The sequence below is a fragment of the Trachemys scripta genome, chromosome 8 (assembly GCF_013100865.1).
Source record: "Trachemys scripta elegans isolate TJP31775 chromosome 8, CAS_Tse_1.0, whole genome shotgun sequence".
Lineage (NCBI taxonomy): Eukaryota > Metazoa > Chordata > Testudines > Emydidae > Trachemys > Trachemys scripta.
In genome coordinates, this window is record NC_048305.1 from 74,166,231 (window position 1) to 74,189,529 (window position 23,299).

At 45.8% G+C, this 23,299-nt stretch overlaps 1 protein-coding gene across 4 annotated transcripts in view; it reads right to left on the reverse strand.

The window, feature by feature from the left end:
• SLC44A3 (solute carrier family 44 member 3) overlaps positions 1-20,429 on the reverse strand; it is a 74,255-nt gene extending 53,826 nt beyond the window's left edge. For all 4 annotated transcript variants that reach the window (XM_034779223.1, XM_034779222.1, XM_034779224.1 and 1 more), the window contains exons 1-6: positions 20,004-20,429; positions 18,808-18,915; positions 14,723-14,865; positions 14,136-14,272; positions 6,400-6,493; positions 1,913-2,082 (exon numbers count right to left, since the gene is read on the reverse strand). In XM_034779223.1, the coding sequence (XP_034635114.1) occupies positions 1,913-2,082; positions 6,400-6,493; positions 14,136-14,272; positions 14,723-14,865; positions 18,808-18,915; positions 20,004-20,372 (1,021 nt within the window). In that variant the 5' untranslated portion in view covers positions 20,373-20,429. The remainder of the gene's footprint in view (positions 1-1,912; positions 2,083-6,399; positions 6,494-14,135; positions 14,273-14,722; positions 14,866-18,807; positions 18,916-20,003) is intronic.
• Between the last annotated feature and the right edge of the window lie 2,870 nt (positions 20,430-23,299).

Genomic DNA, 23,299 nt, shown 5'->3' on the forward strand with positions numbered 1-23,299 from the left:
TGTATATTCCACTCAGGGGTCCATGCTGAGCGCACCAAAGCCGGAGAACTTTGCCTAGCAGTACACCGATGGGGCGGTGCTAGCGTAAGGGCTCTCTCTTCAGTCTCTCTGCTCATCCCTATGGTCCCAATCTACTGATTCAGTATCAGTCAGATTTCGCACCCAGCACTGAACAGCCTGCACCTCACAGCATGAATGCTGCATGGCTAGACAAGGAACAGGAGCGCTGTTCTGAAGCTGTTCAACAGGTTTTACTAAGGGCCACCTATCTGGCTAAATGGAAACGTTTTTCAATTTGGTCCCTAGGCTGCAGGATTCTACCAATACAATCCTGCATTCAAGACATTCTGGAGTAATTGTTGCACCTCCAGTCCTCTGGCATTTCATCCTCCATCCAAGGCAAATCAAAGTCTTCTCAAACTCCATGGTAGTCAAGGATCACTTGTCTCTTTCCACCAGTGCAGGAAGTGATTCCTCAATGGGACCTTAGCACTGTGTTGGATGCCCTCATGAGTCCTCCATTTGAGCCCTTGTAGACTTTGTCTTTTGGTATAGTAGAGACAGAGAACGAGTTATTTGTGGCCATAACTTCTGTGAGTTGAGTTAGTGACCTGCAGGCCCTTATGGCGTATACCTAGAATAACCAATTTTTCAAAAGACAAGGTTGCTTTGGCGCCACATCTTATGTTTTTGTCTAAAGGTCGTGTCACAATTTCATCTTACTCAGACAATACTCACCTGTATGTTTTCCCGAACTTCATGTGTTGACGAACAAGCGTTTTCATTTCTTGGATGAGACACATTTGGCATTTTACTTGAAGGGAACTATATCATTCCGTTCATCACTTCATCTTTTTGTTTCCTTTGCAGATTGCATGAAGGGTCTATTGGTCTCCATGGAGATGATTTCCAGGTGAATAACATCCTGTATTACAACAGCTTATGGGATAGCTCAGACTTCGCCTCTACACAGGTTAAGAGCTATATAACTAAGTCCCAGTGGCATTGGTCACATTTCTCAGTGGCATTTTGACATTGGACATTTGCAGGGCTTCTACTTGGTTTTCCATACATACAGTACTTTAACCACTCATTATGTTATTACAATTGAGTGCTGATCAGACAAATTTTGGGAAGGCAGTCTTGAGAAGACTCTGAGCCCCACTTCCTTCTGAAAGTGCTTGTGAATCACCTGAGTGGAGCACACGTCTACAATCACTCAAAGAAAAGACTGTTAGTTACAGTACAGATAAGTGTTGTTCTTCAAGATGTAGGTGCAGAAGTGTATTCCATGACCCACCCTCCATCCCCTCTGCATCTGAGTCTCAATTCTTCATGTTTGGTGAAGGAACCGAGAAAGGTCAGAGTGCTCTTAAACAGCTTGGGAAGGAGCTAATGGCCAGAAGGCACCAGCGCCATCCCTATAGGTACTGCTAGGTAAGGTTCTCTGACTTTTATGTACTCGGCACATGCATGCTCAAGGGAAATACAGGTCTGCAATCACTCAAAGAAGAAACTAGTTTCTAAGACCTCAATGGCAAGAAAAGAGGAAATAGTATCATTATCATTAGTATCATTTAATAGCATTAAAACATACCTCATGCTAGGATAAATTCTGATTTTATAACTTTTTCACCTAAAGTTTTTAATGGAGTCAGACAAAAAACAAACAAGTGATACAGAGTAAGTTTCCAGTCTGGTTTCTATAAATCTGAATTTCATTAGTCTATTAAATGTCTTGTAAAAGCAAACAGCAGTTCTCTCTCTTAACATACAGAACAAACTTATCTATGCAGCAAATATCAAGATTCAATATTTTTAAAAACTACATTATTCTCTCTACAAAGATTTGAAACATGAGACTCTATTTTAACATTTTTTTTTTAAATCCATCTTCTATTCATAACTTTACCTAGTGCAAGGACACTCAGTCCTATTACAGTATCTCTTCCAGCCATTATTCCACTCAGAATACGATGAAAAACATCAACTTCGTTAACCACATTTATCAAGATGGATGCAAACTGCGAATAGCACTCAGGGTTTTGTGGAACACATCGATTAAACAATGGGAAGGATTTGCTGGAAAGTTAAAAAAAAAAACAGAGGTTGGAGAAAAAGATTGATTACTGGAGAGTAAGGTTTCAGATACATTCAGGGATCAATCACGCAGTTCCAAAACAAGTGGAACTCCCAATCAAGTTCCCTTGTTTTGTTTATATGTACTATTATGTTTGCTTGCTTTTTAGTAAAAAATAAATATATTAACACTGCCACCAAAATAAAGAAACAGTTCCAAATTAAAGTAAGCAGTTTATGCTGAATTTGGAATATTTAGACTGAACTTTAGGGTTCCCCTGAACTATTTCAGATTGTCTCAAAACACTTTTCAGAACTTAAGCCAATATACAGAGATCATTTCTTCCTACCCACTAAACTGTAGCCACTTCTGGGATAAAATAGCAGCGCCAATTTAACAATGCACAGCAATACTGCACAGCAGTTTATAACGGAAAGTGAGTACACCTCTACCTCGATATAATGTGACACGATATAACACGAATTGGATATAACGCGGTAAAGCAGTGTTCTGGGGGGGCAGGGCTGCGCACTCCGGTGGATCAAAACAAGTTCAATAGAACGTGGTTTCACCTATAACACAGTAAGATTTTTTGGCTCCCGAGGACAGCATTATATCGAGGTAGAGGTGTATCTCTATCTGATTAAAATGGCAGGAGAGATTTAGGAAGGCAGAACATATTCAGCCAAATTGGAATTTTCCCAGGTCATTGTGTTAATACCCCTACTCTTAGGAAAAAAGACACAAGATCTTTCATGGCCACAAATAGTCAGCAGGTCAGTTATATTTCATCTGAAAGACAGCACTTCTATCAGCATAGTGCCTCCATGTGAGGTACTGGTTCACTATTGACTCAGGAAGAGTGCCATCTACTGAACACCAACAGTGTTTCTGCTCCTTTTTGGGCTCCTATTCAAATATGAATTGGGCTTGAGTTGCTTAATTTGCAAGAAAGGATGGGATCAAAGCACAAGTTAGTATGGCTGTAGGCTATATCAATATTATTATTCATTATAGGTATTTTTAATACACACACAAATTTTTCATGGTGTTTAAAATATTCCAACATTCTTAAGGGTGTATTAAGCTAGGACTGACCAGCTTGAGAAAACCGGTAGCCCAGTCAAATATTTACATATAAAAATAATGTTACTTGGCATTGTTAGCCAAGTGTCTTAAATGTATTATCCTTCTAGTCTTAGCACTGCTACACTAAGGCCTTGGCTACACTTGCGAGTTACAGCACTGTAAAGCCGCCCCCAGCGCTGTAACTCACTCCCCGTCCACACTGACAAGGCATTTGCAGCGCTGTATCTCCGTGGTTGCAGCGCTGCATGTACTCCACCTCTCCGAGAGGAATAGCGAGTATTGCGCTGCCGCTGCAGCACTGCGGTACCAGTGTGGCCGCCCAATGCGCTGTGAATGGCCTCCAGAATTATTCGGCAGTATCCCGCAATGCCTGTTCTAGCCACTCTGGTCATCAGTTCAAACTCTACTGCCCTGGCCTCAGGTAACCAACTATGTGACCCACCCTTTACATTCCCCAGGAATTTTAAAAATCCCCTTCCTGTTTGCTCAGCTCGGTGTGGCGTGCTATCAGCGAATCTTTCCAGGTGACCATGCCTCCACAAGCCAAGCGAGCCCCAGCATGGAGCAATGGCGAGTTGCTGGACCTCATCAGTGTTTGGGGGGAGGAAGCTGTACAGTCCCAGCTGTGCTCCAGCCGTAGGAATTACAATACCTTCAGAAAGGTATCAAAGGACATGATGGAAAGGGGCCATGACCGGGATGCCCTGCAGTGCAGGATTAAAGTGAAGGAGCTGCAGAGTGCCTACCGCAAAGCCCGCGACGTAAACGGCCACTCGGGTGCTCCCCCCGCGACCTGCCGATTCTACAAAGAGCTGGATGCGATACTTGGGGTTAACCCCACCTCCACTCCGAGCACAACCATAGACACTTCAGAGCGGGGGGGGGGGAGGAGGAAGAGGAGGTGGAGGAGGAGAATGGGAGTGTTGGTGGTGGGCTAGATGGAGACACCCCGGAATCCCTGGAGCAGTACCGCAAACGCCACCCCCCCTCCACAGCCCTTGTCCCAAAACTCTTTCCGTTGTGCCCCACTGTCACCTCCAATCCACTTTCCCCAACTTCCGTGTTCTTCACGCCACCCGCTGCCTCCAACACTAGGATCTTCACCACCCAGCCCTGAAAACCATGACCCTTACCCTCTGCACTCTACCCCCATCACCATGCAGTATAGATGTCCTGAAGTGCAGCACTCACTGCACAGCACACCAGACAGGACATACGCGAATCTGTGATTGTACTGTTCCCCACTCCACCCCCTTGTTTCTTTTCAATAAATGGATTCTTTGGCTTTGAAAACATTCTTTATTATTGCATAAAGTAAAATACACCTTAGCCCAGGAAATAAACAGGCACTGCAAGTCTGCTTGTCTGCTTAGCAGACACTGATTCCTAAAGATTGGAACTACTGCACTTCACTCCCGTGCAGGGCACCAGATATCACTGCTGGTTTTCAGCCTCAAATTGCTTCCTCAAGGCATCCCTAATCCTTGCAGCCCTGCGCTGGGCCCCTGTAATAGCCCTGCTCTCTGGCTGTGCAAATTCAACCTCCAGGTGTTGAACCTCGGAGGTCCATGCCTGAGTGAAGCTTTCACCCCTCCCTTCACAAATATTATGGAGGGCACAGCACACGGATATAACCGCAGGGATGCTGTTTTCAGCCAAGTCCAGCTTCCCATACAGAGATCGCCAGCGGGCCTTTAAACGGCCAAAGGCACACTCCACAGTCATTTGGCACCGGCTCAGCCTGTAGTTGAACCGTTCCTTGCTGCTGTCAAGGCTCCCTGTGTAGGGTTTCATGAGCCACAGCATTAACGGGTAAGCGGGATCTCCCAGGATCACAATGGGCATTTCAACTTCCCCTACCGTGATCTTCCGCTCTGGGAAAAAAGTCCCGGCCTGCATCTTCCTGAACAGCCAAGTGTTCCAAAAGATGCGTGCGTCATGCACCTTTCCAGGCCAGCCTGTGTTAATGTCAATGAAACGCCCACGGTGATCCACAAGCGCCTGGAGAACCATAGAGAAATACCCCTTCCGATTAACGTACTCGGATCCTAGGTGGGGTGGTGCCAGAATAGGAATGTGTCCCCCATCTATCGCCCCTCCACAGTTAGGGAACCCCATTTGTGCAAAGCCATCCACTATTTCCTGCACGTTACCCAGAGTCATGGTTCTTCTGAGTAGGATGCGAATAATGGCCTTGCAAACTTGCATCAACATGATTCCAACGGTCGACTTTTCCACTCCAAACTGGTTTGCGACCGACCGGTAGCTGTCTGGAGTTGCCAGCTTCCAGATTGCAATAGCCACCCACTTCTCCACTGGCAGGGCAGCTCTCAATCTCGTGTCCTTGCGCTGCAGGGTTGGGGCAAGCTCCTCACATAGTCCCATGAAAGTGGCTTTTCTCATGTGAATGTTCTGCAGCCACTGCTCGTCAACCCAGACTTCCATGACAATGTGATCCCACCACTCAGTGCTTGTTTCCCAAGCCCAAAAGTGGCGTTCCACGGTGCTGAGCATGTCCATGAATGCCACAAGCAATTTCTTGTCGTACTTGTTATGCGGCTCAATAGCATCGTCAGACTCCTCACCCTCACTGTCACTTTGGAGCTTAAGGAATAGTTCGACAGCCAAACGTGACGTGCTGGCGAGAGTCGTCAGCATACGCCTCAACAATTCGGACTCCATTTCCCACAGACAGATCGCGCTGCACAGAAACCGTTGAAAGATGGCACCAAAGGTGGACGGAAACAAAGGGATTTCTGTGATGCGAAGCGATGCATCACAGGGCATTGGGACAGGACCCAGAATCCACCCGCACCCACGCCCCCGTCCCACAACCCACGGCACCAGAATGGGAAAAGGTGCTCTGTGGGATAGCTTCCCATAATGCACCACTCCCAATAGCGCTGCAATTGCCACAAACGTGGCCACGATAGTGCGCTGGGCAGCTGTCAGTGTGGACAGACTGCAGCGCTTTCCCTACTCAGCTGCATGAAGTCAGGTTTAACTCACAGCGCTATACATCTGCAAGTGTGTGTGTGTGTGTGTGTGTGTGTGTGTGTGTGTGTGTGTGTGTGTGTGTGTAAACATGAGAATTCAAAAATATAAAATCAAAGATATTAAAGTAAAATCATTCTGATTGTTATGCATCAAGTCAAAGACTAAATGGGAAGGACAGTCTTTGAAAAGTTGTCTCGAATAAACAGTGCAGTAAAGCACACAGTAATTCTTACCTTGGTGGAACTGGCAGTGTGGGACACAGCTCAGCCGCCTTTGGATTTAGCGTGTAACTGGAAATGTTCAAGTTATAAATACAAAGGCAAGAACCTAAGAGAATAAAAACCCCACAAATGGTAACTTGTTATTAGTTCACATCCATTTCTGGGCAGAAAACACACTTCTTAAAAATACTAAAAATCTCTATAAATAGCACTTAATTACATGGCTGCTCAAATCAATCATTGTTTTGAAGATTTTGTGCAACATAATAAATATTAATTAGCAAAACTAGTGTTTTTCCTCAATAATTCTGTATTTAAATTTAAAAAAACCCAACCATGATCTTAAACACTGTTCTGTTTAGGAGACAGATTAAAATCTTAAACAGTCCAGATAACAGTTTCATGAATCAAGATCAAACCCTCATCCGTTCTCTAGAGAGAGTAATGTTTTCAGTTTTTCCTACTTTTATCACTACATTGTTGTAACTTCTTTTAGGAGATGCAAGTACAACTAACAGAAACACTGGAAAAATCCAAATTTCTCTAAACTCAGATAATTTCTCATACCTGGAGAAGCCTCCCCCCTTAGGGCAAAATTCAGAGATGATGTGTAACATGGTGCAAATTAGACTTACTTATACCCATTTGCTGGGCAGATCAAGCTTGTTAGCCTGGGAAATTGGGCAACTGATTTAAGAGAAGGACACTCTGAAAATAAACATGCAACTAGCAAGTCCTTCAGTTGTCTCGATTTACTTTGCCACTGGAAATGGTCTTGTTGATCGAGAGAGCATGTGAGTTGGTATACAACTGCTCCTCCACCTTGCACAATTTCTGGCACAGCCTTTGAAAGTTTAAGTCCCAGAGTGATAGGGGAATGGTGAAAGTGAGAGGTGATGGACATCGCTGGGAGTCATAGTTGTGAACCTGCACGTGGGCAGGTCAAGACTCTGCGTTGACTTGGGGTGATACTATAGTCAAGCAGCATCTTGATTGACTCAACTGCTCTAATCAGGAATAGCACAGCTGACCTCAATCAAAGGAGGGTGCTAGAAAAGTTCTCCTGAAAATTGCTCATCGTGAACGGCCCACCGAAGCCAGAGGCAGTCAAAATTCAAACACACCTTGAAAAGTTTCCTTTCTTTCAATGTTGCAAGGTGGACTGTTCATACACCCCTTAACTGTCCAAACCAAACTAATGGTCCTGCCCGGTGGACTGCTTCAGTTGCTCAAGAGCTTGAAAGATATTGTATCCACATTGCAGCTCAGAGAGATGTGACTTGCTGAAGAGGATCAACTGGCTGAGGAGCATGCTAGGTATACTTTCTTCTGGAAGGGACACCCACAAAATGAGCCCCACAACACAGGAGTTGGCTTTGCAATCAGAAGGAATTGTCTCTCTTGTTTGGGTAGCCTATCCGTCAGTATGGGCAGCCTATCCGTCAGTATGAACAACGGACTGGGAACTCTGACTCTCCCAAGGGGTGAATGTTACACTTCACCGATCAGGTCTTAAACCCTGACAATGATTAACTCTGATGAGGGTGTGACATTTTGGAGTTCAACTCAGACCAGTAACGGGTTGTGTCACCACCTGCACCTCTTGGTGCTTTCAAAACTATGCTTCTGTGGTTCACAGCCTTGACACCAACAGCCTGCACACAAGCATGCAGGTCACACCCTGGCTTCCACCGCCCAGTTACTATTTGTAGAATAACCTTAATACCTTCCCAGTCCTGAATTTCCCTAAAATCATCTGCCAATCTGCTGAGGGCCCAGAATTGAGTTATCCTCTCTGACTCAGCAAGTGAGAATTTTGCTGCTGCTAAGCAGTATGACAACTCCCTGACACACCAGCTTGTGTGCCTTGGCAGCAAACCCTTCAGGGCTCTGCCAGCCCAAACCTTGCCCTACAAATAACAAACAGTGAACCTCAACTCCCAAGTTCCCCAGAGATGTCTCCCTGCAGCATGCAGCCCTCTCCTGGAACACTCACGGAACTTAATAAGTTCTTTGCTCCTTCAAAGAGAAAATGCAGCTCACTAATTTAATTGGGGTTTGACAAACACACTAATTTCAGTTACAGCCCTCAATTGGTTTATAGTAAAAATAAAACAAGTTTATTTTAAAAAGGGCATAGGATAAGTGATATCCAGTATAAGGAATAAAGACATAAAAGGCTACAAACAAACAAAAGTAAAAATATGCTGAAAATTGTTTTAGTCTTACAAGCAAGTTACAATCTTTGCCTAAGCAGGTTTCTCACCAAACTCAGTTCCCAGAGACTTCAACCCCTTTGGCTGAAGGATCCAGCTCTCGCCCCTTCAGTCCCCCAAGTGATGGGGAACTCACGTATCTTTTTGCCCTCCTTATATCACCACAAAGTTCACTGTGTCTGCCTCAAGAGCCTAGAAGGCTTCCTGCTGTTCTTCCCTTCTTCTGGATTTTCTATCCTCATGTTAATTTGTATTTAAATGGGGCTTCCATTGTTTTGACTCCACACTGCTTAATTTACATTGGAGACAGGTAGATAGCTGCCTTTCCTCCCGTCTGGAAGAAAACCTGTTTCTCCCTGTGTTTGATCACAGACTTTAAAGCATAATATCAGTGAGTATCCATGATTCCTCCTAGGGTATTAATACATACATTTCACAATGATATTAATCACCAGAGTGTCACTGGCTTTCATAAAAAAACCTTATTCGATACAATTTTGGAATATAGTAATATTGTACACAATCAGTTGATTCAATTGCTTATCATTTGAGGTTCAGAACCCCAGTCTTTATTGTTAAGAGGCTACCTCCCCCACTTGCTAATTTGACACCTTTTTTTTTTTAACCTTGCATGTAAATGTACCTTCACTGTCTGCCTTACGACCAGGCTGGTCAGATAAGGAAATGACACAGTCTTTTGTCTAAGGCAGACTGTGCTTATGCATTGCTTGCCAAACACATTTTAAGAATATATTTCTAGGGCATATTTATAACTTTTTGTAAACACCCCACAGATAAGTTACACAGGAATATTAATGATGATATATTATATATTACATGCCAACTTTGGGGAATATATCATGACTAAGGATACAATTCTGTCACGGAGGTCATAAGGATCATGAACTCCATGACTTTCCAGGACCTCCATGACTTCTTCTGGGGCAGGGCCGGAGCAGCAGACCCCGGAACAGCTGGCCAGTGGCCAGCCCTGGAGCTGAAGGAACAGCAGCCGCGGTAAGCTCTGAGGCTGCTGGAGCACCAGCCAGTCCCAGAACAGCAGCTCCGGGAACAGCCAGCTGGCAGTCAGCTCCTGGGGCCACCCAACAGCTGACTGGCCTGGACTTGCTGGAGCACTGGCCCCCAGCCCACCGGAGCAGCAGCCAGGGTTGGGATAGCTCCCCCGCCCCTCCCCTGGGAAGGGGGTTTGGCCAGTTCCACGCAGGAGGAGGGGGAGGAAGGGAAAGAGGGCTCAGGTCAGCTCTGTGCGGGGAGGGTTGGGGAAAGGGAGAGGGGGTTCGGCCAGCTCTGCACAGGGGGAGGAGGGTTCAGCCAGCTCCACGTGAGGTTCCCGGCCAATGGGAGCTGCGGAGCCAGCACTTGGGGCGGGGACAGCGTGCGGAGTTGAGAGGGAGGGAGGGACATGTCGCCACTTTCGGAGAGCCGCGAGGAGTTGGGTAGGGATCCTGCCAGCCCTGCCAACCCCTCCCCCCAACACTAACGGGGGTCCTGGGCTGCCTCCCCCAAGCATCCGTGGTGTCCCCCCCAGGTTGCCCTCTTCCCGCCCACGGCACCCCCTGCCTCTCCCCGCCCCCGTTTAGTCAGGGGTATATAGTACAAGTCATGGATAGGTCCCTGGCCATGACTTTTTGTTTACTGCCCATGACCTGTCCATGACTTTTACTCAAAATACCCGTGACTAAAACATAGCCTTAGTTACCGTTGATGGTGATCTAAACAGATTCATTTCTGATCACAAATGTGGTGAAGCAAGTATTTGTCCTAGCTCCCAGTCTTTTTGTTGTAGTCATTGTTGCAATGCTAGAGGAAGCCTTTTGTGGCTCTTCAAGTTGCATCTTTATGAGCTTTACACTGTAAGCTCTTCAGTCTTTCCCATCTACATGCGAACACCAAAGCGACAGACACATTGATCCAGGAATTGCTCTACGCTGATGACTGGGTATTTTTAGTAAAAGTTAAAGTTAGGGCTTAAGTTGTGGGCTTCTGTGAATTTTTCTTTATTGCCTGCATCTGTCTCTGACTTTTACTAAAAATGCTTGTGACAGAATCTTACCCTTAAATCATATTACATGGTACCACGCCATAAGGCAACGTGTCCTCGACTTTGAGAGGAATCATGCTAAGCAACTGGAAGCACAGCCCCAGGCACAGAAACAACATGCAGCTCAATCAATACAACCAGGCAAATAGCTCCGTGGCCAGCACGGTAAATGTTCTTCCCAAACTGGTCCATAGAGTCACACACAGACCCATTAGTAAAAAGTACAATTGTCACAGTCATCCTGAAAATCCAGGTGACTAGCATTATCACCGCCCAGTTGCTGATGTGTAAAACAATGTAATTGAGTCTACATTGGTGTAAATTAAATGCTATGGCGACAGAAGAAGATGTATCGATGTGTATGTTCAAGAAGGGGAGGAGGCTTTTCTTCTTGCTACACACTTCTCTTTGGTGTACAAGTTTCACCCATCTACATTTCCTTAGGCCTGATCTACACTGGGGAGGGGGGGTGTCGATGTAAGATACGCAACTTCAGCTACGGTAATAGTGTAGCTGAAGTCGATGTATCTTATTTCGACTTACTTCCCATCCTCATGGCGTGGGATCGATGGCCGCGGCTCCCCCATCGACTCCGCTACCGCCGCTGGCCTGGTGGAGTTCCGGAGTCGACGGGAGCGCGTTCGGGGACCGATTGCTACCTGCTGATTCGGCGGGTAGTCTGCATGTACCCTTCGACTCTGTTGGTCAACTAAGTGGGAATGCAAATTATACATTATTACTTGTAAGTCTAAGGGAGCCTATGGAGAATTTAAGTTGGAGAAATATATACGTTGGAGGGTTGGGAAGACGGTGGAATTACAGTACACCAACTTGAGCTCCCTCTAGAGCAGGGGTCTCAAACACGCGGCCCGTGGGCTGCATGCGGCCCGTGGAGTTCTTCCCTGCGGCCCGTGGAGCTCCCCAGATTCCCCCCCCCCCGTTACTTCCTGTCGCCGCCAAACTCCCCTCACCCCCGCCCCCCCAAGTTATTTTCTGTTAAGCTTCCCGTGCGCTGCTCCCCAATGTGTGGGGCACCTGCCACCCCCACGTGCCCCCCCGGAGTGTCTCCCGGCACCCACTTGCTGCTCCTCACTGCCCCGAGCCTGGAGCCTGCAGCACATGGTAACTCAGGAGCCTGCAGCACATGTTGAATCCGCTCTGCTCTGCAGGCTGCTGGCTTCCGGCAGGTCCTAGTGTCCCTCTTCACTAGGGCCAGGGCAGGCTGCCCTTCCCCTGCCCTCCTGCCATAGTTCTGAGCCTCTCTCTTCAGTGAGGTGCTGCCACCCTGGAGTCGCTCTAGGTAAGCGGCACCAGGCCGGAGTCCGCACCCCGCACCCTGCACCCCAACCCCCTGTCCGGAGCCCCCTGCCACATCCCACACCCTCCTGCACCCCAATTCCCTGCCCTGAACCCCCTGCTGCACACCTCCTGCACCTCAACTCCCTGCCCTGAGCCCCCCTCACACCCCGCACTCTAACCCCCTGTCTGGAGCCCCTGCCACATCCCACACCCTCCTGCACCCTAACTCCCTGCTGCACCCCTCACCCCTCCTGCACCCCAATTCCCTGCCCTGAGCCCCCGCCGTACCCTACACACCTCCTGCACCTCAACTCCCTGCCCTGAGCCCCCATCACACCCTGCACTCCTCCTGCACCGCCTGGGGCAGAGAGGGGGCAGAGTTGGGGTGAGGACTTCGGGGAAGGGGTTGGAACGGGGGCAGGGAAGAGATGGGGCAGGGGCGGGGCCTCATGGAAGGGGCGGAGTGGGGGCGGTGCCGGGGGCAGCAAGGGGTGGGTGTCAGTGATGCGGCCCTCGGGCCAATGCACTAGTCCTCATGCGGCCCTCGTGGTCATTTGAGTTTGAGACCCCTGCTCTAGAGTCACCTCTGAATTTAGCTCCAATTCTCATTTTCATTAATACCGAATCTTTAAAATTTAGATTCCAAAGCTATGTGAATTTATTAAGAGAAACGAGCACAGCTTTATTTCTGCCTTATCTTCTGCATTTCATTGTCATCATCTATCACCAATCCTCCAGACTGGAGACACACAAATACCCCCATATTTAGGTATTTAGAGTCTTCTTTGCTCCCACTAAGATAATGGCAAAAACCTTATTAATGTAAACTGAAGCACGATTGGGCCCTTAATGATTTAGAATGGAATAAAATATTGGCCAGCCTCAGACCCAAGAACTTTAGTCCAGTATCTTCAGGCCCTCTGCTGGTAAAACACTACATTACCATAATGCTAGTGAAAAAGCAATGCTTGGATGTACTCAAACCAATTAAAATGCAATATTGCAATCTCTCTAAAGACAGATATGCAAATTCTTTAAACATGGATGGAGTTTCATGTATTGTAATTCAGTTATGCTGAGATTATTTAAGGAGCATCACTGGGGTATGCAGGTCTTTATGTACATAAAAAAAGCATCAAATAATAATCAAATATCTCAAAATTACATAAAAAAGTCATTGTAAATAGGTATTCTTGCCATCCAATCTAAGAAAATCAAAGAACAATTCTCAGAGAGCTAGTCATTGCCTGCCAAATGCCAAACACTCTATTCAGCAAGCAGTGTTGGCCAGGTTTATGTAGTTTATTGTTTGAAAAAGAAAAAGAACCAGATTTAGAATCAGAACTTCCCTGCCTTGTGCCTAGAGAACTCAAACCCTGGGCTTTTTTACAAAATGCTCTGGATAAGTATATAAATGGTTTCTTAATTGTGCCTACTGGGGTTCTCCAAGGAGCATTTCAGACTTCCACATTCAGCTTTGTATTCTATACATGGATAACACTGGGTAGAGGCTAGGTAATTTTTTGTCTCACTTCTCTGGTATCTTGAGTATGGAGTCTAAGCTGTGTAATGTACCGCTGAGGTAGGGATCGATTTTAGCTTACTATATTTAAATGTTGGAAAGCAATGCAAAAGAAGTAACTGCTTTTGCACAATAGCTACTTGTCTATGCTTATTTAGAGTATCAGAATAAAATCAAAATGATTCTACTTTGGCTCTGAAAACAAAACTCATTACATATAAAGGGCTCACAGATCTGATACGTCAATGGAATAATAGTGTTTTGCTATAGTTTTAATTGAATTTGAAGGATCCAATTCAAAGTCAATGCAGATTTCTCAAGCATACAAACAGCATCCATTCACTAACTCCCTCTCCAATCTGAACTAGTTTGTCCTCAATAGCCACCTTTCTGCTGAACAATCCAGTCCTGTGCAGAAATGCATACAACAGTTTTATACACACAAGAGATCCATAAAATTTCTGATAACTAAAACATTTAAATAAGCATGAATTAGAACATGCTTTCCATTGACTTAATCAAATAAATTAATGATAAAGAAGTAAATATCCAATGCAACATATTTCAAACAGGAGTACATTTTCTAGGATTAAAAACTGCATAACACTTCCAGACACAGATTAAGGAATTCATACTCTTTACTACATACCATTGTTCTTTGCAAAATGCTGGATGTCTTCCAGAGAGTTAAGTTGCTCTTGAGGACAGCTAGATACACACAAGGCGATTGAATTGATTTTAAGGTTTTTAATTTCCAGACTGCACGAATTCAAAAAGAACACATGTCTAGGAAGGAGGGAGAGAATTCTCTTTTAAGGCAAGCTTTCTATTTTTCATATCATTTTGAAACTGCTCACTATCTTCAAAAACAGTACAAAACATGAAAATTGGTAATGTGTTCTTCCACACAAAATTGGAACACCTGGATTTTGAAGCTAAAAGTTAAAAAGTGATTCTAGCACATGCTACATTTTACACCATATTTTTGCCTCATCTTAAATAAGATTACAGGCCCCAAACATGCAATCAACCCATGTGGGTAGACCATTACGTCTTGGTGGAGTTTCCTGGGGTACGTGAATCCAAAGGCAGGATCAGGAATTGCTACTGTTTAGTATTCTTGCACTCTCTTATTTGTATCTCTTAGTAAAGTGCCTATATGCATTTTAGTGCCTATATGCACTGAAGTGACCAAATCTCAAGTATTCAATTCATTTAAAAATCTGATATACTTACTTTTTATTTGTCATATCCTGTCCAGAAAGAGGTGCACCTTGAATATATGTGTTCTTCCTACCACATATATTCCCATAGCTGTCATACCCAAATACAAGTCTTTCTGCAGCTCCAGCTGTTACCGCATAGCCAGTTATAAACATCTATTAAAATATACATTACTTTTTTCTTTTGAATTCATGATACACAGAATACTATGCCTTTTTCCCTCCCCCATTCAATGATCATTCCTTGTTTAACCTACATAATTTTTGTCTGATGCTCGAAAAACCAGGCATAACATTTTCAAACTTTGTTTACAGTGTAATGAATATTTCAGAGTGAAATCCACCGCTGCATAGAAGGCCAGAGCAAGGCCTTTGAATGACTTAGGCCCTACAGTATGTTGCCTTCCACATTTGTTCCAGAACTTAGAAGGTGTGTTAATGAGGCAGGGAATTACAGGAAAAGAAAAAATGGTCTTGTGCTTAAAGAAGCTGAACATCCTGGAAAACTGCATTCTAACCCTGCCTGCAACAGAGTTCCTATATAATGCTGCATAAGTCACGTCCATCAAACTTTTCACAGGTGTTCAGTAATTGTGTATTCCTCATTTTCTGGGTGCCCAATGTGAGTCACCTGTGGCCAGATTTGCAGAAGCTCTGAGCACTCACAGCAGCAACTGAAGTCAATTAGAGCTATGCTTGAATATATAAAGTGATGTAAAAACGAAAATACTGTACTCTTGGGGACATGAGAAGGATAAAAAAGAAATATTGATTAACTAGCCATTCACTGAAGGAGGCTGGGCTCCAATGCAAAAAAAATAATATGTGATCATATAATTAAAGATCGTAGCATAATACATATGCATAAAAACACCAAATTCAGGTTGCACAGGCAACCTTACTTATGGCATTTCCTAACTTTTGAGCATTTGACTTTCAACTTAAATATTCTTTTAAGTAGTTTTGGGGGTTTTTTTAAATGTAATTAGACTGTGCAGAACTGAGCCTCATCCTGCAAGGAATTAAGTGCATTCATTACTTTAATCATATGAGTAATCAGATTTGTACTTAGGTGTTCGGAGTCTAGTGATTTATATCAGCAGTTCTCAACTGAGGGGTCCACAGCCTGGTTTCAGGGGGATCTGCAAGCCCTGAGTCCATGGGCGGAGTTGGGGCAGCATAGGAGGCGTTGCCCCACCCAAACTGAAGTGCCAGAGCGAGGTAGTCCCATGGGCAGCTCCATACTCCCCCACACTACTTCTCCCCCCATTCAAGGCTCCGCCCCCTGGCCAGGTCAGAGGCGGTTGCTTCTCTGGCTTGTCCCATGCAGTGGAAAACTCTGGCACTCTCCCATCTCCTCTTTCTGCTTTTGTTGGTGCCTGGGGCTGCAGCTGCTCCTCAGCTCCCAGCCCACTTTGACTGCTTGCGCAGCCAGTAAGACCTGCCCCGGTGGATGAACCCAGCTCTGGGGCCAGCAGAGCCCTCGGGGAGCAGCGACCACAGGAGGGGAGCCCTCCCAGCACACAGCCCCTAGCTATCCCCTCCTTGCACCCTGAGCTACTCCCCTGCCCGCACACAGCCCCTAGCTACCCATCTCCCTGCACCCTGAGCTACACCCCTGAACACACACAGCCCCTAACTACCCATCTCCCTGTACCCAGAGCTACCCCCCTGCCTGCACAGAGCCCCTAGCTACCCCCTCCCTGTACCCAGAGCTACACCCCTGCCCACACACAGCCCCTAGCTCCCACTCTCCCTGTACCCAGAGCTACACCCCTCACTGCACATAGCTCCTAGCTAACCCTTCCTGCACCCTGAGCTACACTGCTGCCTGCACACAGCCCCTAGCTACTCCTCTCCCTGCATCCTGAGTTACACCTCACTGCACACACAAAGCCCCTAGCTAACCTCCCTGCACCCTGAGCTACACCCCTCACTGCATACAGCTCCTAGCTACCTCTCGCCCTGTACCCAGAGCTACACCCCTGCCCACAAAGCCCTTAGCTCCCCCTCTCCCTGTACCCAGAGCGATACCCCTGCCCACACACAGTCCCTAGCTACCCCCTCCCTGTACCCTGAGCTACACCGCTGCCCGCACACATCCCCTAACTACCCCCTCCCTGCATCCTGAGCTACACCTCTGCCCGCACACAGCTCCTAGCTAACCCCCCCTGCACCCTGAGCTATACTCCCACAGCTCCTAGATACCCCCTTCCTGCATCCTGAGTTACACCTCACTGCACACAGCCTGTAGCTAACCCCCCTACACCCTGAGCTACACCCCTCATTGCACACAGCTCCTAGCTACCCCCCCGCACCCTGAGTTACACCCCTGCCTGCACACAGCTCCTAGTTACCCCATCCCTGCACCCTGAGCTACACCCCTGCCCGCACACAGCTCCTAGCTACCCCCTCCCTGCACCCTGAGCTATACTCCTCACTGCACACAGCTCCTAGCTACTCCCTCCTTGTACCCTGACTTACACCCCTGCCCACATAAAGCCCCTGGCAACCTCCTCCCTGAGCTACAACCTTTACTGCACACACTCCTAGATGCCCCCTACCTGCATCCTGAGCAGTTTTCAAATGTTCTGAGCTGAATTATACATTTTTGGTTGCACTCTCCCCCCAACCCAGACTGGCTGGGTGGCCTGCCAAGGTGAATCGGGGGGGTGGAGGTGGCGCCTCCTCCCCAGGGCCCACCGTACAGACCTGGCCCAAGCCCTGCCAGGCCATGCCCCCCCCCCCCCCAATGAGAAGTCAAACTATACCTATGCCCAAGCCTACCCCTCCCACCCCAGCAGCCAAAGCCTGGAGCCACAATGCCCCACAAGGCTAAAGCCCCAAGCCCCCCCACCCCCCAGTGGCTATAGCCCAAAACCCCAAGTCCCCCCTCGCTGGGCCTTGGAGTTTTTATAGCATGTTCTGAGGCGGGAGGAAACAGGACTTCAGAAAGAAAATGGTTGAGAACCTCTGATTTATATCACTTGACTATTGTGGTGCCTGAATTTTTATATATTAATTTATCTTAATATGGCATTGTAGTAACTCCATAGTTAAGGTTGCTACGTATATGTGCATCTCAACTCTGTCACAACAACAAAATATTTTTAGATCCAGTTTATTTATACAGTAAATATACTTCCAGCAATCAGACAGCTACCTCAAAAAGTAGCCAGAAGAGATGCAGTAGTCTTTTGTGACCCTACTTCTAAATATGAAAAATTCTGACAGGTGGAAGTTACAAGTCCAACAGAACTTTATTTGCTAAGCTGGCCCATACTGCTTCCACAGAGATTGCAAACTAAGAAAAAAGCTCAGTACACTGAATCTGATCTACGATTACTGCTAATAAATGGCTGGCTGCAAACATTCAATAATTACAAGAGGGTGTGCCAACATGTATGCGCCAATAATGTGCACTTCCAGATCGTGAAACAACCTGAAACAAAGCCAGCCTGAATAAATAACACTGGATGTCACCACAAATCTGTTTTAAATTAAAGGAAATCATAATTCAAATGTGAATAATAAAATATATCACAGAGAGTAAGCAATAAGAATAATGAAATAATAAAATTGCCGGATACCACTATGGTTTGACGTGTCTTATAACTACATGTGCATTAAACACAAGGTGGCATACAAAACTCATCCTACTTCTCAAGTCAGTTTAGTTTATAAAGTGTGCCAGAGACTTATGCAAAAGAACTCTGCGTTAATTGTAATTTTTTTAAAAGATGTTAGAAAATTGAACAGACTATGATTATTAATTTGTATTGTGGTAATGTCTAGTGGCCACACTGTCCTAGACACTGTACATAAAAATAACAAAAAGACAGACTCTGCCCCAAAGAGCTTATTCTAAGTACAAGAAGCTGAGCTTGCCATTGGATCCTTGCAAGCAGACCCTTCGACCAGGTGTGTGGAGCTAAACTGATTTCATTGTGGCTTTGTGCAGGCACAAAGGTTCTCCTATCTGGACACAAGATCAAGGCTCTATAATTTCTGCAGTGAGATCACTTGAATTATTCAGAATAACTTTAAGCTTACAGTAGTTCTAAGTAAGATTTCTCTTTCAACAGATAGCATGCTTACCAAACCAGCCCAAAAAAGAAAGAATAAAATCAACCAGAGTACATCTGTGCATTTTCTATAAATTAGAGGTCTCCATTCTCTTTGTCCAGAAATCCCATCTACAGAAACCTAAAATTAAAAATATTTTTAAGCGCAATTAAAGTTATAGTACTCAGTTTCAAACATCTGAAAAGCAGTGAAAGAGTAACTTAGTGTGCACAAGATGTCAAACATTTGGTAATTTGTGTAGTCTTAACAATAGTGAATGTATTTTACATGTACTGCACAATATTAATATATTAAATAACCTAACTGTCCTCCAAAGAATGGAGAGTACTTTAGAGGGCAGGGAAAATGGGACACATCCAGACAAATGATGGCTATCCACTGACACCAACATCCGGAGACTACTACGTACTCCTGCACAAGACCTGGCCCACAGAGTACTCTGAGAGGCGCTTCCATGTGACTATACTGGGCAAAGAAGAATTGTCAAACAACTTTAAGCCAGCACCTTCTCTCCTTTTTTCTAAGTACTTTTCCCCCTGATGTAGTGGGTGAGTTTGCTGCTTCTTAGCCTTTTGAACTCACAGCTCTATCAGGGGGGCTGTAGTCTGTACCAGCCACGGGATGGACTCGATTTAGGGCCAGCTTTTGATCTCAGTCACTCCAGCGTCAATGGAGTTACTCTGGACTGGCATGGCTGTAGTTAGAGTCTTTCCCATCTCTAACTACTAGCAGGAGTTGTGAGAGTTCCGGGTGGACGGGGCGGGGGGAAGCCACCCAAAGACCCCGAGGCTCCAGGTAAATGGGATCTCTGTTAGCAAGAGCTAGAACCCGTACAGAAAAAAAAGGGGCGAGGAGGGGAATGGGGAAAATGCCTTCCCCGCCTGGGGAGCGAGGACCGCTGCAGAGCCGGCGGAGACGGGACAGTGTGTTGGGCAGGGGACTCCCGTACTCTCCCCCTCAGGGGACGCGACGGGGGTGCCCCTGGCTCGCAGCCTCCTCCCTGCCTCTGCCACAGACGCTCTTGCAGGAGGGGGAGACTTTACCTGCCGGGCGGGAAGGGCAGCAACTCCTCACTGCGGGCGAGGGCCACCGCTGGTCAGTGCAGCCCAGGCCCTTGGTGCGTCCCACGGAGGAGTTGTGGGGGAGGGGGCTGCAGCTGCTGCCGGCCACGGGCGGGCGATGTTCCCGCCCGGACAGCGGGGTCTTACCTGGTACTCGCCCCAGCAGCACGCCATGCCGAGCCGGGAGGGTCCCGCCTGGAGCGGTGCAGGAAGTGCAGGGCCGCGCTCAGAGCAACCTGCCTGCCAGGCGTCCAGCTGCGGCGCCGTGCCTGGGGCTCCCGCGGCGGCGATGCGGTGCAGAGGCACGGCCCCTCCTCCCTGCTTCCAGCCCAGCGCGGGGCGGACCCCTGCTCGCCTCACCTCCTGCAAGGGCCGCTGCTCGGCTCCCAGCTCCGGGGCAAGTGGCACCCCCACCTGGCGCGCACACCTGCCCCCGGGGAGCCAAAGCGGGGAGCGTGTCCCCCGTTCAGGTAGCTGCGCAGGTGGCAGCCCGAGCGTGGGCCGGAAAGGTGCCATCTGTGGGCAGAGCTTTCTCCCCGCTGGGGTACAAGCTTCACACTTGCACACAGTCACCTAAGGGTTTGCATTGTACAGGCGCAGCCAGCGACACCAGAGGCTGGCTGAAATCAGAGCAAAACCCCAGTACAGCCGTGCGTGATCCTCGCCCCCTTCAGGGCTTATCCGAGTTGCACCCCTTTAAAATGTGATGTTAAATTGAAGTACTTAAACCGGTGCAAAAGGCCTCGTCTACACACAGTTTTTGCATCCATTTAGAAACCGATACCGTTAAATCAGTGCAACCCCCTAGTGTGGATCAAAACAAGCCTACCAGTATAAATACTTCTGTATCAGATTAAATGCATCTGCACTAGGGAGTTGCACTAGTTCAGGGGTTCTCAGACTTTTGTACTGGTGACCCCTTTCACACAGCAAGCCTCTGAGTGCAACCCCCCCTTATACATTAAAAACACTTTTTAATATATTTAACACCATTATAAATGCTGGAGGCAAAGCAGGGTTTGGGGTGGAGGCTGACAGCTCGTGACCCCCATGTAGTAACCTCGTGACCCCCTGGGGGGACTCAACCCCCATTTTGAGGACCCCTGCACTAGTGTAACTATATCAGTTCACTTTAACTATAACGGTTTCTAAAGTTACATACACTGTATAGTTTGTATAGTAACATCAGGGTAAAAACTGTGTTTAGACAAGCCTAGTTTAAACCAGGCTTATATTAGTTTAGCTTGCATTAGTAAATTTACAGGCTATGCTAAACCAAAATAAGCCACTCTTAAATTGAAAAAAGAATGACCACACAGGACTTTGCACAAATGATTTCACTAAACAGTTTAAATGGTAGAAGTTCATATGCTGTCCATGACCTGTTCCTCCATTAAGCCCAACCTAGTCATGTCCCTTGCTGGATAGGATGTCCTGCCATTTAGACGATGGTCACCCTCTGAATCAGACTGACATTGGCTATGTTTGCATTATTTTCTTTGGCATCCTAACATCTATCTTCTGCAGTGTCCCCACCATCATAATCTTTTTGATTGTAGCCAATCCCATACTGATTTCACATCCTACTCTCCTTCTAACTTCTTCACTTGTCTTAAAGTCATTCCACTTTACACCTGCCATCTTTTGAAGAACTTTCATCTCTACCGCCTCCAGCCTTTTGATATCTGTTTCATTTAATGCAGCTACTTCCAGACCATGAAGTAATCTGTTAGAACATTGGTTTGATACATTTTTACTTTGGTATCAAATGTTAAGTTTTTTCTAGAATTAAATTCCTTATCTTATGCAGATGACATCTTTCAACTGGTGAATATATTTGAATTAATGATGATATTTTTTGCTACCCTAGAAAATTGGTGTAGTTGATTTGGACTTAGAATAAATGCCAAGAAGATGAAGTGCTTGCATCTTGGAAAAGGGACAATAGACAAAGTGTTAAAATGCAGTAGTGGTGAAGTCATAAAACAAATAGAATCTTATGCGTTCCTAGGAAGCCTGATTATTGCTGACAGGTTCTATCAAGGATAAGGTTAAAAGGAGATTTACTTTAGCTACAAGTGCTGCACAGAAACTGACAAAATTATGGCTTGATGAAAACATTTAAGAATAGGATTATGAAATGAACTCGACTTCTGGTGAGAAGTCAGGCCAACATTGTATTTTTCTCACATAAATGGAGTTTGTCCACTTGTTAAATGATATTCTTTTATTTCATAATCCCCATTAGCATTACATGAGAAAAAGTGAACTGTTGTTAAAATGAAATTGTACCTTATGTCTGTAAAATTAGAACTAAATTTTATAACAGAATTGTTGGAGGGAAAGTGAACAAGGGAGGTTTTTTTCCACAGTTGGTGGTCATATCCAAATGTACAGAACTACTAGGATAAGATTCAAGATAAATAACTCAGGTAATGGAACTCGTATTGCCTAGCAACCTGTAACTAATCTTGCTAGGTCTACTAATGAATAAATCTTTTAAACAATAACATAATATAATACCCCAATAACATTTAAAGGCCCGATCCTGAAAACACCTACACACAATAGGAGTCCCAGCAGCCTGGTTAAATGTCAACATAAGTAATTATATTCTGTCTACCTATATTACACTGCTAAACTCTAGATTGCATTTTCTTACCCATAGAACTCACACATCAAGGTCCTATGGGAAAAGCAACCAAGAGTTGTTGAGGGCCAGAGCAGGTACAGAGGCACAGGGTCTTGCAAATGGGAAGCCATCAGATTTTGAGCCAGGTTCTGTAGCCTATTCCACAGGGTGTAGGAGCAGATATCACTAGTAATAGAACAGGGAAGAGGTAAAGAGGTCCTCAGAGAATCCTCTTGCACTGCTTTTTCTGCGGTGTGGAGTGAAACAGGCCACGGGTATCAATATAATTAATAGATGCTCACAAAAGAAACATAAAAGGAATAATAGCTAAGAGGTGAAAATATCTAGCCCAAATGAGATGATTCAGTCTCACTTTAATTGTTGCATAGATATAATACCAAAGAATTTACAGCTCAATATGGAGCCTGAATAAACACTTCTCATAAGAGAGAGACTGATGCAATGGAACTGCTATCCATGTGCTATTGAATAGTGTAAGTGGACCCAGGATAAGAAGATTGTTAAAGGAAAAATATGCTCATTTGAGAAAGAAAATTATGGGTAATTTCCTGAATCCTTTTGGAATAGCAAAGGGGTATTTCACTTTTCCAAAGCCTCAAAATGGTTTTGTTTGAATAAATCAAATCACTTTCTTAACTAGTGCAAAGACTCTGAGAATTGTTAAAAAAATTCATTTGACAGGGGAGGTTCTCAATTCAATCTTACGACACATGTCTTAATAGTATCCAAATCCAGTATCCAATTTGATATCAAATGTGACATTTCAGCATGTGTCAGAAATAATCTCATT